Source organism: Nerophis ophidion, linkage group LG18 (assembly GCF_033978795.1).
Source record: "Nerophis ophidion isolate RoL-2023_Sa linkage group LG18, RoL_Noph_v1.0, whole genome shotgun sequence".
Classification (NCBI taxonomy): Eukaryota; Metazoa; Chordata; class Actinopteri; order Syngnathiformes; family Syngnathidae; genus Nerophis; species Nerophis ophidion.
Genome location: NC_084628.1, coordinates 8,258,346 through 8,274,821, shown reverse-complemented (window position 1 = coordinate 8,274,821; position 16,476 = coordinate 8,258,346). Strand labels below are relative to the sequence as shown.

At 40.6% G+C, this 16,476-nt stretch overlaps 1 protein-coding gene across 1 annotated transcript; it reads left to right on the top strand.

Moving 5' to 3' along the window:
• The first annotated feature begins 647 nt into the window (after positions 1-647).
• c1qtnf5 (C1q and TNF related 5) lies at positions 648-16,164 on the top strand. Its single transcript, XM_061878673.1, has 4 exons — positions 648-805; positions 886-985; positions 8,610-8,837; positions 9,290-16,164. The coding sequence occupies exons 3-4, from the start codon at positions 8,618-8,620 to the stop codon at positions 9,808-9,810; spliced, it is 741 nt and encodes a 246-aa protein (XP_061734657.1). The 5' UTR covers positions 648-805; positions 886-985; positions 8,610-8,617; the 3' UTR covers positions 9,811-16,164.
• The last annotated feature ends 312 nt before the right edge of the window (positions 16,165-16,476 follow it).

Genomic DNA, 16,476 nt, shown 5'->3' with positions numbered 1-16,476 from the left:
GTGTCTGGCGATGGAGGTATGTGGAGAGGCGAAGCCGGCGAACGAGTAGCGGGGCACGCCAGAGCCCGGCCCAAGATGGCGGCGAGGAGGCGGGGACGCCGAGCGAGTGGAGAAGCGGGGCATGCTGGGAGTGACGTGGCAATCATGATCAGGTGCGCCCAGCTGGGCGGAATCCTCTAATCTCCTCGCAAAGTGTAAAAGGGCTGCAGCGGAGAGAAGGGGGGAGAAAGAGGCGGACGCCGAACGCAAGAGGAAAAGAGCGAGAGGCAGACAACGACACGGCAAAGTGAAAACGGAAGCTAAAAGGTTTTATTGAAAGAATATAACAAAAAGTCAAACTGCTCAAGCCATGTCCTTCCTTGGTGGTCCTGGGAACCCGCACGACGGTGAGAGTCCGTCACAGCGCTATACAAGTATAACCAATTTACCATTTAGCACTGTATGAACCAAAAGCCGAAATAGTCCCAACCTTGAACTCTCAGTGCTAGCAGAGTAAACTTGTGTGTCATCATCACAAACGGTCACACGACGCAATGTGGGAGTTTCCCTGCAGACAAGCTGACATCATGTTTGTGTTAATGTTGTCAAACACTTCTGCTGTTTATGCACATATTTGCACAGCACCTCCCCTCCCTCACTCCCTGCCCACCGTTTAATTGGCTTCCATTTCCTCTCAGCTGGTCCTGGGTGGAACAACTTTTAACAGACCGTCTCTCACTCTCAGACAGACACACACACACACACACACACACATACACAGTCTTACACAAACACACACACACAGATCAGCAGCTCGCAGACACCGGTAAGTTGAATTCTTCATTGATCAAAATATTGTCTTGTCACTCGTGTAAACATTCCTCCTCCTCCTCCTGGTGTTCACAGCGTGTGTTTACATGAGCGCAGCATAAAAGTGGAGACCAGCTTCCTGTCCAGCACATACATCACTTGAAGGTCCTACCAAGAAGACGTCCACCACTAACTGGTACGTTATTAATAGCTGACTTTCAACCGAGAACCTTTGCTCTTCTGAGTGTCAAGAAAAAGCGTAAAAGAATGAAGTTTCACACTTGGGGGTGAGGAGTTAGTGAGTCAGCTTTCTGGTGTTTAGCTTTGATTACAAACATGTGCCAAGTGGTTACAGTGTTGGGACTTTATCAAATCAATCAGCAGCCTTACGGAACTTCATCAAATAATTGCAACACTAAAAGAAACAACTTCCAAATGATCATGATGGGTCTTTTTCTTTTGTCAGAATTTCATATTTCAGAAATAAAACTACCGTATTTCCTTGAATTGCCGCCGGGGCGCTAATTGATTTAAAACCTCTTCTCATTCCTGCACTTACCAAAAGCATGCGGTAAAAGTAAGCATGCGCTAATTATTTTAAAACCTCTTCTCACTCCGGCACTTACCAAAGGTATGCAGTAAAAATTTGAGTGTGATGTAAGCTTGGACCTTAAATCCTACTGAATAGCTCTTAATCTTCTTTCCTTTATCCATCCATCATCTTCCGCTTATCCGAGGTCGGGTCGCGGGGGCAACAGCCTAAGCAGGGAAACCCAGACTTCCCTCTCCCCAGCCACTTCGTCTAGCTCTTCCCGGGGGATCCCGAGGCGTTCCCAGGCCAGCCGGGAGACATAGTCTTCCCAACGTGTCCTGGGTCTTCCCCGTGGCCTCCTACCAGCTGGACGTGCCCTAAACACCTCCCTAGGGAGGCGTTCGGGTGGCATCCTGACCAGATGCCCGAACCACCTCATCTGGCTCCTCTCGATGTGAAGGAGCAGCGGCTTTACTTTGAGTTCCTCCCGGATGGCAGAGCTTCTCACCCTATCTCTAAGGGAGAGCCCCGCCACACGGCGGAGGAAACTCATTTCGGCCGCTTGTACCCGTGATCTTATCCTTTCGGTCATGACCCAAAGCTCATGACCATAGGTGAGGATGGGAACGTAGATCGACCGGTAAATTGAGAGCTTTGCCTTCCGGCTCAGCTCCTTCTTCACCACAACGGATCGGTACAACGTCCGCATTACTGAAGACGCCGCACCGATCCGCCTGTCGATCTCACGATCCACTCTTCGGATTTCAAATTGAAATCAGCCTCCTCCATTTTGAAAATGTGGCGTCACAAGTTTGACCAGGCGGTAATACTAAGCATGCGCTAATTATTTTAAAACCTCTTCTCACTCCGGCACTTACCAAAGGTATGCAGTAAAAATTTGAGTGTGATGTAAGCTCGGACCTTAAATCCTACTGAATAGCTCTTAATCTTCTTTCCTTTCTGCGATTTCAAATTGCCGGTATTGAAATCAGCCTCACCCATTTTGAAAATGTGGCGTCACAAGTTTGACCAGGCAGTAATACTAAGCATGCGCTAATTATTTTGGGAAGCGAGTTTGACCCGGGAGTAATTCAAGGCAGGCGCATACTATGTGCCTTGCGGAAATTCAAGGAAATACGGTAGTCCTGTTATGCTAAACACAAATGTCCACTGCAGAGCACGTTGACTCTCAGGAGATTCAATGCACACATGGTATAAGCACACACACACACACACACACACACATATACAGTCGCAATCAAAAGTTTACATACACTTGTAAAGAACATAATATCATGGCTGTTTTGAGTTTCAAAACATTTCTATAACTTATTTTTTGGTGATAGAGTGATTCATGAAACATTCATGAAGTTTGCTTCTTTTCTTAATTTATTATGGGTCTCCTGAAAATGTGAGCAAGTCTGCTGGGTCAAAAGTATACATACAGCAATGTTAATATTTGGTTACATGTCACTTGGCAAGTTTCACTGCAATAAGGCGCTTTTGGTAGCCATCCACTGCGACGCTTTGCTGGCATGGTGGTGCGTGTTTGTTCTCTCGAATGGACACAGCGTGAAGGTAAGAACTGAGGAATTATTATCACTACAAAACAAACTAAGAACAGAAATACTTGCACAAAGGCAATAAGAGACAAAACCAACAGAACTAGCATGTGAGCTAGAAAGAACTAAAGATGCTAGCATGTGAGCTAGGGAAATAAACAAACGGAGCAATAGCGTGGAAGCTAACGAGTTCAAAAAGTCCTTTACCACAATCAATCAATGTTTATTTATATAGCCCCAAATCACAAATGTCTCAAAGGACTGCACAAATCATTACGACTACAACATCCTCGGAAGAACCCACAAAAGGGCAAGGAAAACTCACACCCAGTGGGCAGGGAGAATTCACATCCAGTGGGACGCCAGTGACAATGCTGACTATGAGAAACCTTGGAGAGGACCTCAGATGTGGGCAACCCCCCCCCCCTCTAGGGGACCGAAAGCAATGGATGTCGAGCGGGTCTAACATGATACTGTAAAAGTTCAATCCATAGTGGCTCCAACACAGCCGCGAGAGTTCAGTTCAAAGCGGATCCAAGACAGCAGCGAGAGTCCCGTCCACAGGAGACCATCTCAAGCGGAGGCGGATCAGCAGCGTAGAGATGTCCCCAATCGATACAGGCGAGCGGTCCATCCTGGGTCCCGACGAGCGGTCCATCCTGGGTCTCGACTCTGGACAGCCAGTACTTCATCCATGGTTATCGGACCGGACCCCCTCCACAAGGGAGGGGGGGACATAGGAGAAAGAAAAGAAGCGGCAGATCAACTGGTCTAAAAAGGAGGTCTATTTAAAGGCTAGAGTATACAGATGAGTTTTAAGGTGAGACTTAAATGCTTCTACTGAGGTGGCATCTCAAACTGTTACCGGGAGGGCATTCCAGAGTACTGGAGCCCGAACGGAAAACGCTCTAAATCGATCAATACCACAAGCGGGGATAGCGATGTCACCTGTTGCATCAAAAAGCAAATTAGACTGCGAGGACGAATGACGAAAAAGGGCCGTTTTAAATAGGGACAGAAATTAGGAAGCAGGTGCACGTCCAAAACACAAGGCAGGTGACACAGGAAGTGTCACCAGGAACTAAGGAAGACAAAATAACAGAACAAAAACAGAATATGCCATGATCCAAGTAGCGGATCATGACATCCACAAGATTCTGGTTGAATTTTTGACCACTCCTCTTGACAAAATTGGTGCAGTTCAGATAAACGTGTTGGTTTTCTGACATGGACTTGTTTCTTCAGCATTGTTCACACATTTAAGTCAGGACATTGGGAAGGCCATTTTAAAACATTAATTCTAGCCTGATTTAGCCATTCCTTTAGCAATTTTGACGTGTGTTTGGGGTCATTGTCCTGTTGGAACGCCCAACTGCGCACAAGACCCAACCTCCGGGCTGATGATTTTAGGTTGTCTTGAAGGATTTGGAGGTAATCCTCCCTTTAGATTGTCACATTTGAAACAAAAGTTCCATTGGCAGCAAAACAGACCCAGAGCATAATACTACCACCACCATGCTTGAGGGTGGGGATGGTGTTCCTGGGATTAAAGGCCTCACCTTTTCTCCTCCAAACATATTGCTGGGTATTGTGGCCAAACAGCTAAATTTTTGTTTCATCTGACATCACATGGACAAAGATAAAACCTTCTGGAGGAAAGTTCTGTGGTCAGAGCTAATATTTCAACATCGATGGCTTTAATCGAAAAAACAGAGGAAATTACCAATGCAATAGATCAGGGGTGGGGAGTACGTCGATCGCGATCGACTGGTCGATCTCGGAGGGTGTGTCAGTCGATCTCAAGCCAGGCATTAAAAAATAGACATAAAAATGAGCAATCATCAATCATACCAAGACTTCACTTTCGTCAGTTGTTTGACATTCTCGGCACCCGAGGATCTTGTGAGATGACGAAAAAATCACTAACAGGGCGGACGCAGAGAAACACATTTTATTTCTAGAGACTCCGTACCTACTGTCAAAACTCTAAAGTCCGACTGCACAGTTCCTGGCTTCACCATAAAAGACCTGTTTCATCCTGCCTGTGCTAACAAAATAAGAGTCTCAGAAAGCTAGCGTGCACAAGCTAGCAAGCTACGGAGTTTGATGCCAATGTATTTCTCCCCCGCCCTCAGCGACCGCTTTCTCACTTGCTTGCCCACCCGCACAGTCACTGACGTCACTCACCTGCTGCCAGACATTAAAGGGCCACACACATATGCTACTATCATAACAAAGTGTTTAAAAACGAGTATGCAAGTTGGACAAATGAGATGCCAAATCCAACCACTTTCATGTGGTATTGGACAGAAAGGAGGACTTTTTTTTTTCCTCCATTTGAAAATGCGGACGTTATCACCACCACTGTCTAATTCCAATCAATGCAAGTCATCAGAATCAGGTAATACACCAACTTATATTCTTGTCTTCATGAAAGAAAGGAATCTATGTGTGTTAAACATGCTTGTATTATCATTAAACACCATTAACTTGTTAACAAAAATGTCTCTTTCATAAATAAATAAATAAAAATTATAACACACATTAAAAGCGTTACTAAAACGGCCTTCTTTCATCTCCGTAACATCGCTAAAATTCGCTCCATTTTGTCCACTAAAGACGCTGAGATCATTATCCATGCGTTTGTTACGTCTCGCCTCGACTACTGTAACGTATTATTTTCGGGTCTCCCCATGTCTAGCATTAAAAGATTACAGTTGGTACAAAATGCGGCTGCTAGACTTTTGACAAGAACAAGAAAGTTTGATCACATTACGCCTGTACTGGCTCACCTGCACTGGCTTCCTGTGCACTTAAGATGTGACTTTAAGGTTTTACTACTTACGTATAAAATACTACACGGTCTAGCTCCATCCTATCTTGCCGATTGTATTGTACCATATGTCCCGGCAAGAAATCTGTGTTCAAAGGACTCCGGCTTATTAGTGATTCCCAAAGCCCAAAAAAAGTCTGCGGGCTATAGAGCATTTTCCGTTCGGGCTCCAGTACTCTGGAATACCCTCCCGGTAACAGTTCGCGATGCCAGCTCAGTAGAAGCATTTAAGTCTCACCTTAAAACTCATTTGTATACTCTAGCCTTTAAATAGACTCCCTTTTTAGACCAGTTGATCTGCCGTTTCTTTTCTTTTTCTTCTATGTCCCACTCTCCCGTGTGGAGGGGGTCCGGTCCGATCCGGTGGCCATGTACTGCTTGCCTGTGTATCGGCTGGGGACATCTCTGCGCTGCTGGTCCGCCTCCGCTTGGGATGGTTTCCTGCTGGCTCCGCTGTGAACGGGACTCTCGCTGCTGTGTGTTGGATCCTCTTTGGACTGGACTCTCGCGACTGTGTTGGATCCATTGTGGATTGAACTTTCACAGTATCATGTTAGACCCGCTCGACATCCATTGCTTTCCTCCTCTCTAAGGTTCTCATAGTCATTATTGTCACCGACGTCCCACTGGGTGTGAGTTTTCCTTGCCCTTATGTGGGCCTACCGAGGATGTAGTGGTGGTTTGTGCAGCCCTTTGAGACACTAGTGATTTAGGGCTATATAAGTAAACATTGATTGATTGATTGATTGAAATAGGAATGAGGTAGATCTCCTCGACTTGGTCAATTGAAAAGTAGCTCACCTGCGGAAAAAGTGTGAGCACCCCTGCAATAGATGCTAAACAGTGTGCAGCAGCAGTGTTTAGAGGAGTGGTCCAAAATTCAACCAGAAGCTTGTGGATGGCTACCAAAAGTGCCTTATTGCAGTGAAACCTGCCAAGTGACATGTAACCAATTATTAACATTGCTGTATGTATACCATTGACTCAGCCGAATTGGTCACATTTTCAGTTTACCCATAATAAATTCATAAAAGAACCAAACTTCATGAATGTTTTTTTGTGACCAACAATTATGTGCTCCAATCACTATCACAAAAAAATAAGAGTTGTAGAAATTATTGGAAACTCAAGACAGCCATGACATTATGTTCTTTACAAGTGTATATAAACTTTTGATCGCGACTGTATGTTCGGTACACACACACCACATATACATTCGGTACACACATACGTTCGGTATACATACACATATACATACGGTACATGCACATATATACATATACATATATGCATACATATAAACTTATGTATGCATATATGTACATGCATACGGTATATGCAAACATACGTACGGTATACCCACACATACATATATGCATACAAATGTATGCATATATGTATGTGCAAATATATGCATACGGTATATGCACACATATACATATAAGATAGGATAGATCTTTATTGTCATTGCACAAGTACAACGAAATTATATAAATTGTATACGTATGCATACATATTTATGTATGCATATGTATGTACATATATACATACTAGGGCTGCAAATCCTTAGGTCTCCCACGATTCGATTCAATATCGTTCTTGGGGTCGCGATTCGATTATACATCGATTTTTTTTTTTTTATTCAACGCGATTCTCGATTCAAAAACAATATTTTTCCGATTTAAAACGATTCAGTATTCATTCAATACAAAGGATTTCAGCAGGATCTACCCCTGTCTGCTGACATGCTAACAGAGTAGTAGATTTAAAAAAAACAAAAAACTTTTATAATTGTAAAGGACGATGTTTTATCAACTGATTGCAATAATGTAAATTTGTTTTAACTATTAAACGAACCAAAAATATGACTTATTTTATCTTTGTGAAAACATTGGACACAGTGTGTTGTCAAGCTTATGAGATGCCATGCAAGTGTATGCCACTGTGACACTATTCTTTTTATTTTATTTGTATAAGTGTCTAATGATAATGTCAGAGAGGGATTTTTAATCACTGCTATGCTGACATTATAAATAATATTGATACTGTTGTTGATAATATTCATTTTTGTTTCACTACTTTTGGTTTGTTTTATGTCGTGTTTGTGTCTCCTCTCAATTGCTCTGTTTATTGCAGATCCAAGTGTTGCTGGGTCAAGTTCGGATTTGGATTTGAATTGCATTGTTATGGTATTGCTGTGTATTGTTTTGTTGGATTGATAAAACATAAAATAAAAAAATCGATTTAAAAAAAAAAAAAAAGAGAATCGATTCAGAAATCGCACAACGTGAGAATCGCGATTCGTATTCGAATCGATTTTTTCCCGAACCCCGAATACATACATACTGTATGTATGCATGTATGTATGTGCATATATATGGATACGGTATATGCACACATATGCATGTATGCTTTATAAATACAAATATTTAAAAAAAGCATTTTAAAATGTTTTTCATAATCTTATGAAAATAGTCTTAATATTATAAGAATATTGTCATTTAAAACAGAATAAAATCATTAATACTGCCATCAAAAAAGTAATTTAAAAGGGAAAAAAAGTCATATTTTTATGAGAATAAGGTCATAATATGGCAAAACAAATATTGTAATTTTAACAGAATAAAGTCATTATTACAGCCAGGGGAATACGTCCTTCAAAAGGGCAAAAAAAGTTATAATTGTATGAGAATAAAGTTACAATATGATGACGAAAATAAAGTTATTATTGCCAAGAAAATAATTTTAAAAAACCTCAAAAGGGACAAGCGGTAGAAAATGGATAGATGGAACTTCATTAATTTTACTGGGGAAATTATGGTTTTTAAAATGAAAAGGAGTCTTAATTTGATATGAATAAAGTCAGCTAAATTTGACTTGTGTGTCCCTGCAGTGACAACAATGACTACACTCAATCTCCTCTTCCTGATCGTCCTCCAAATACATCTTTCTGTTCCGCTAGAGGACAACAAAATCCCTGCCAGTCTGTGTTCGGGTCACCCTGGAATCCCTGGCTCTCCGGGAGGTCACGGCAGCCCCGGTCAACCGGGCAGAGATGGACGGGATGGAAGGGACGCTGCGCCGGGCGAGAAGGGAGAGAAGGGGGACATGGGAGCTCCAGGTATCGTCCATTAAAGTCCCGGTAATAGAATAGAATACACTTTATTGTCGTTATATTTGCATATAACGAGATTAATGACTCCAACTTAAGGTGCGGTTGTGGGAACAAATATGGGATGAAATAAATAACCCAAGAGGAAATAAAGGAAAAAATAACAGACTACTATCCAATAAAAATAATAAGCAATCCTGTACAATATACAAAACACTATAGAAATACAAAACACTGTACAATATACAGAACAAGACAAGAGTACCGAAGTAATAAATAACAATCAGTGTCGGTCGTATTGTACTCGAAGAGTAGTATTGCACAGTAGGGTATCAGGGCAGGATATTGTGTAGGGGTCAATTATTATTATTATAGGTTAGAGTTCAACATGGTGACAGCTCTGGGAAAAAAATCCTATCCAAAAGCTGTGGTAAAAGCTCCAATTGGTCTGTCCTCCCCAGGTGAGGCGGGTGCACAAGGTCTAAGTGGGGTCAGAGGTGACTCTGGAGAGCAAGGGCAGAAGGGCGAGGCGGGACAGTGTGCCGTCTCCCCCAAATCCGCCTTTAGCGCCAAAGTGTCGGAAGGTCGCGACCTACCCCTCCCCGCGGGCGACACGGTGCTCTTCGACAAGACCCTCCTCAACGAGCAGGGCGACTACAACGCCGAGACGGGCCGCTTCACGTGCAAAGTCCCCGGCGTCTACTACTTTGCCGTGCACGCCACCGTGTACCGTGCCAGCCTGCAGTTTGACCTGGTGAAGAACGGACATGCCGTCGCGTCCTACTTTCAGTTCTTCGGGAACTGGCCCAAACCAGCGTCGTTGTCGGGCGGTTCCTTGCTCCACCTGGTGCCTGGAGACCAGGTTTGGGTCCAGATGGCTCTGGGTGAGTACAATGGATTGTACTCCAGCACTAAGACGGACAGCACCTTCAGCGGCTTCCTGGTCTACTCGGACTGGAAGAACTCTGCAGTGTTTGCATGAGCAGTCAAAAACTACAACCTTTACAGTCAAATATTAAACCACTTTTTAAGCCACTTATAACTTTGGGTAAATATCTTACAAGTGTAAGATAAAGTGCATTTTTTTTTGTATCGTAAGTATAATTATCATCTATCACAGGAGTAGGGAACCTATGGCTCTAGAGCAGTGTTTTTTTAACCAATTTTCCCTCTGCACACAAGTGTGCCGTGAGATACGATCTGGTGTGCCGTGGGAGATGGTCTAATTTCACCTATTTGGGGTAAAAAAGGTTTTTTGCAAACCAGTAATTGTAGTCTGCAAATGATGTGTTGTTGTTGAGTGTCGGTGTTGTCTGGAGTAACCGTGTAGTACTCTCCCATATCAGTAGGTGGCAGCCGGTAGCTAATTGCTTTGTAGATGTTGGAAACAGCGGGAGGCAGTGTGCAGGTAAAAAAAAAAGGTATTTATTGCTTAAACAGGAAAGTAAACAAAAGGTGAGTGTCCCTAAGAAAAGGCATTGAAGCTTAAGGAAGGCTATACGGAACAAAACTAAAACTGAACTACAAAGTAAACAAAACCAGAATGCTGGACGACAGCAAAGACTTACTGTGGAGCAAAGACGGCGTCCACAAAGTACATCCGGACATGACAATCAACAATGTCCCCACAATGAAAGATAATCCATCCATTTTTCTACCGGTTATTCCCTTCCGGGTCACGGGGGGAGCTGGAGCCTATCTCAGCTACAATCAGGCGGAAGGCGGGGTTCACCCTGGACAAGTTTCCACATCATCACAGGGTAAAAACAACTGAAATATTCTTGATTGCTAAAACAAAGTAGATGCGGGAAATATCGCTCAAAGGAAGACATGAAACCGCTACAGGAAAATACCAACAAAATAGGAGCGCAAGACAAGAAGTAAAACACTACACACAGGAAAACCGCAAAAAATACACAATAAGTTAGTGCGTGATTAGACAGGTGGTGACAGTTCACCTACTTTGAGACAAGAACTACATTGATGCATGCTTGGTTATGCTTTAAAGTCATATCCAAAAATTGCGACGACGACTTTTTACTGTCAACTGAGTTTCGTTTTTTTGTGATTTCTGCTGGTGGTGTGCCTCCGGATTTTTCCAACGCAAAAAATGTGCCTTGGCTCAAAAAAGGTTGAAAAACGCTGATCTAGAGCCAGATGTGGCTCTTTTGATGACTGCATCGGGTTCTCAGATCAATTTTAGCTGACATTGCTTAACACGATAAGTAATGAATAATTCCGCTGGTAATCACAATGTTAAAAATAACGTTCAAAATATAAAACATTCTCATGCATTTTAATCCATCCATCCGTTTTCTACCGCACCCGTTCAAGAAATAACAATGTTATTAAAAGGAATTAGAGACTTATTATACTCTAAAAATGTTGGTCTTACTTAAAAATGCACGCATTTAGTTACATACATCCATCCATCCATTTGCTACCGCTTATTCCCTTTTGGGGTCGCTGGCGCCTATCTCAGCTACAATCGGGCTGAAGACGGGGTACACCCTGGACAAGTCGCCACCTCTATAATAAGGCTCTCACGGAAATACATTTTAAAATATTTGGCTTTCATGGCTCTTTCAGCCAAAAAGGTTCCCGACCCCTGATCTATCGTTATCACTGGAGGAAGAGGCTGGACTTGTAGCACACAGTTTAAATATTGTGTTGATATTGTTAAACTGTCATTAGCACTCAACATAATTACATTGGAAAACATTTACAGTCAATACATGAGATGGTATCGACCATCTCACTCATGGATGATCGATATCGGAATTGGAAGCACAAAACCCTGATTGAAATATCCCTAGTTTTTACATCCACGCTGTAACTCTGCACTTGTCCTACGGTACAGATGCAAGTTTGTCAATCAAAGAGGGAAAATAATACCTACATATTGTGTGAATGTGTGACATTAAACTTGTGATCCAAGCAGCATTGACAAGTTGACAACAGACAAAAATAAATGAATAAACCAAATCTGCAGCAGCTGGCTGACTCCCTGTATCACTATAGTGTGCACTGTGCAGCACATGACATCAATCACTAGCGACGCGCTGTGTATTGTTACGTCTGACCAGTCTTCCTCTCAGGGAATAAAAGTCACCGGTCATTCCCAAATTCTTTCAGATGACATATGTTGAGTAACAAGATTCATCAAGACAATAGGAATATTATCAAGTTTTACTAAAGCTTTAGGAGACCAGTCCTGCAGTGCGCTAATACCAGCATCTAGAAGAGGTCTGAAAGTCAAACGGGGAGAGACAACTTATTGAATAAGAAAACAGCCCCCACCCTGCCCAGAAAGGAATACAGCCTCATTGTTCTAATACTGATAAGGTAAAAGGGGAATATGCTATACTCCCACATTTCAACCCTTCAAGGTAAAGCACAGAGTTTACTTGCGGACATAAGATACAAGCAAAAAGAGTACACATGGGAAAATATTAGCTGCTTTAAACATGACTATGAATAAAGAAAGAACTCTTAAAAATATATGCATTCTCCACAGTGATGTAGCAACGTAGCAAACACATCGGCACTGACCAGATGCAGTATGAGCTTTGACAAGCACAAAGACACCGCAATAAAAAACAAAAACAATGAATAAACAATATTTTTTTTTAAAACCACACCCGCCATATAGAAGATATATGACGACTATTTTTTTAAAGACTGTTCCTGAAAATAGCAGATGTCACATAAAGGATATTTTAGGAACACAAAATATGACTTTGGACTAAACAGTATTATCTATTTGATGAAATAAAACACGCATTGCATGAACAAAATAAAAAATACTTTTTAAGTCCCCTAGTCCTTAGCTTTCTGAAAAAATTATTACCCCCCCCCCCCTCTCTCTTTTATAAGAATAAAGTTATAATACTACAAAACACATATTGTAACATTAAAAGAATAAAGTAATTAATAAGGCCAGGAAAATGTCCTCAAAAAGGAAATAAAACAACCATATGAGAATTAAAGTCATAATATTATTAAAAAATATTGTAATTTTAAACAGACTAATATTATTTAACAGACTAAAGTTATTAAAGTTATTACTTGTGGCATTTGTGATTAATGGCAATAAAAATAAACTATGATTGATGGATTGATTTGTCAGGAAAAAAAAGTAATAATTTTATGATAACAAAGTCATAAAATTACAAGAAATATATTTTCATTTTTACCAAAACAAAGTAATTAATACTTGACAGAAAAAAAGTCATTTAAAAGAAAGAAAGATAAGAAAGATAATCGTATGAAAATAAAGACTTAATATTGTAATTTTAACAGAATAAAATAATTAATATTGTCAGTAAAAAAGTAATTTGAAAGGAAAAAAGTCATACGGTAATTTAATGAGAATTATGTCATAATAGGGCAAAACAAATATTGTAACATTAACAGAATAAAGTCAAAAATAATGCCAGGAAAATGTCCTTAAAAAGGAAAAAAAAAAACAATCATATGAGAATCGAAGTCATAATATTATTTAAAAAAAAATTAATTTTAACATAGAAAAGTGATTATCCCAGCCCAAACCCCTGAGGCATTTGTGATCGAGGGCTATACAAATAAGCTTTTGATTGATTAATTTTGTCAAGCCGCCCCACCTCCTGATATTCTTTTTGTATTTGATCATGTTTTTAAAAATGTATACTGACTTGTCTAGTTAGTGATACTACAACATAGATGTTTGTATCTATAAAGCATGGATCAACTTCATTCTATAAACTCCCTTATGCAATCAGATGAATATCAAATTATTCAGTGTGCATTACAGGTGCATTTTATCATCCATCCATCCATCCATTTCCTACCGCTTGTCCCTTTCAGGGTCGCACCAAATTATAGACCTGTTTCTTTATGTTCACAACCTTCTGAAGTCATTGAAAAACTGTTCGAAAACAAATCGGACAATTTCTAAACAAAAATGGAATACTCGCTGAGAACCAATATGCATACAGAGCTGATATTTCAACATCGATGGCTTTAATTGAAATAAAAGAGGAAATTACCAATGCAATAGATGCTAAATAGTGTGCAGTAGCAGTGTTTATTGGTTTAACTCAAGCATTTGACACACTTAATCACAATATTTTATTCAAAAAATTAGAACGGTATGACATCAGAGGATTGATCTAAAAATGGTTTAGAAGCTACTTAACCAACAAGAAGCAATATTTGAATCTATAGGCGAAAACACGTCTACAACGCTAAATAGATCAATACTAGGACAAACATTGTTCAATCCGGATATACATGATATGGGTAAAGTTACAAAAGACTTAAAAGTTAGTATTATTCACGGATGATACAACAGCTAGCAAACACTGAAGATAATATAAATAATAAAATAAGAAATGAACACATTTAAATGACATTATGACAAAAACAGACTGTCCTTAAACCTCAGTAAACTAAAATAATGCTATTTGGTAACAGTGGAAGAGAAATTCAAACACAAATACAAATAGATGGAGTAGATATTGAAAGAGTAAAGGAAATCAAATTTCTAGGTATGGTGATTTATGATGAAATGAACTGGAAATCTCATATTAAAATATACAACAAAGTAGGAAAGAATATATCAATCATTGATATATAAACTATCAGACTGCGTGGTCGGTAGTAGTGGGTTTCAGTAGGCCTTTAACCACTTTGAATTGGATTGGAATCGTAATAAATAAGAATTGCGATTCAGATGTGAATCGATGTTATTTGGCACCTCTACCACAAATCACATACAACAAGTTAACACTAAGGAGAGGAGGAGAAGGACACAAACGCTAGCAACACTAGCATAGCTACGTTAGCGACCCTGCTAACATTACACTCACATTCTTTAAATAGACTCCCTTTTTAGACCAGTTGATCTGCCGTTTCTTTTCTTTTTCTCCTATGTCCCACTCTCCCCTGTGGAGGGGGTCCGGTCCGATCCGGTGGCCATGTACTGCTTGCCTGTGTATCGGCTGGGGACATTTCTGCGCTGCTGATCCGCCTCCGCTTGGGATGTTTTCCTGCTGGCTCCGCTGTGAACGGTACTCTCGCTGCTGTGTTGGATCCGCTTTGGACTGGACTCTCGCGACTGTGTTGGATCCATTATGGATTGAACTTTCACAGTATCATGTTAGACCCGCTCGACATCCATTGCTTTCCTCCTCTCCAAGGTTCTCATAGTCATCATTGTCACCGACGTCCCACTGGGTGTGAGTTTTCCTTGCCCTTATGTGGGCCTACCGAGGATGTCGTAGTGGTTTGTGCAGCCCTTTGAGACACTAGTGATTTAGGGCTATATAAGTAAACATTGATTGATTGATTGATTGCAACAGCAACTTCATGCTCAGTTAGCTCATTCGCTGAAGGAAAAACGATGTCTGTAGCTGACTGACCGATAGTTGGCAGACGACCAGGCTTTATTTTAAGACGTGTAGTGAAGCCTGGCTCACTACACCTGGCCCACAAAAGGCAAATTTTCTTACTGAAGTGGTGGAACAACAAAAACTAAAACCACACCGATAAACACGTCAACTCATGTCTACAAAGTATCAGAATGGGCAAAGGACTCAAAATATTAGCGCTAGAAACTAAATTCCAACTCACATCTGCGTATTTCATTCCTAAAATCTTGACCAAAGTAAACACATTCCATTGGCCACATACACACACACACACACACGCACACACACACACACACACACACACACACACACACCTAATGATTTCCCCAAACGCAGCAGCAACTGTGAGATGAATGATGTAAGTCATGACGGTGTTTTACCGAGACTACACCTTCTTTTTTTTTTTTCTTTTTCTTGAGCTTTGTTGACTTTTGAAGTGTGCTTAAATGCTGACAAGATGAGAAAATGTGACTTTCCACTCCTACTGTTATTTTTCCTTTTTCGGGTGAAACGAGAAAAGCAGGGAGTTCATCAAACCCAGCCTGGCATCGAACGCTTACTCCTAAGAATTGACATCTGCTAAACCAGTCTTAAACACACTTTCACCATAGGAAAATCACACTTTGACAACATGACCTGTACTTATAGATAGATAGATAGTACTTTATGGTACTTTACATACTTATGGATGTGCACACAATATGAATTATGAATATAGTCACACGTGTGAGAATATAGTCAAGTTTCTATAAATTGCAAACGGTAAAGATGGCCATTTTCAAAGAGATAAGAACGGAATGTGTTTGTTATTGTGCTTGTAGTTTGTTTCGGTGTCAACTACATTGCATCGCTAAGAGTCAGTTTCAGTGTACTTACTTCTACACCACCGCATAACAGCATGACAATAATAAAGATTGTTCATTGAATTCTTTCGATTGTGTCGGCGTATATTATGATTAAAACTCACGTTTAGGACTACACTGAAAGGATCAAGAAGTATTAGGATTATGAAAATAAAGTTGAACTACTTTGAGAAAAATGTATATTTTATCAGACAAATTGTAATTATGTGTAAATAAAGTCAACATTTTAGTAACCTTATATGAAAAAGGTTTAAAGGCCTACTGAAACCCACTACTACCGACCACGCAGTCTGATAGTTTATATATCAATGATGAAATATTAACATTGCAACACATGCCAATACGGCCTTTTTAGTTTACTAAATTGCAATTTTA

Excerpts from the sequence above, each read along its gene's own strand:
- c1qtnf5 (XM_061878673.1), top strand. The coding sequence starts at position 8,618 with ATGACTACACTCAATCTCCTCTTCCTGATCGTCCTCCAAATACATCTT. Across the intron at positions 8,838-9,289 it reads GGGGGACATGGGAGCTCCAG|GTGAGGCGGGTGCACAAGGT; the intron begins GTATCGTCCATT and ends TGTCCTCCCCAG.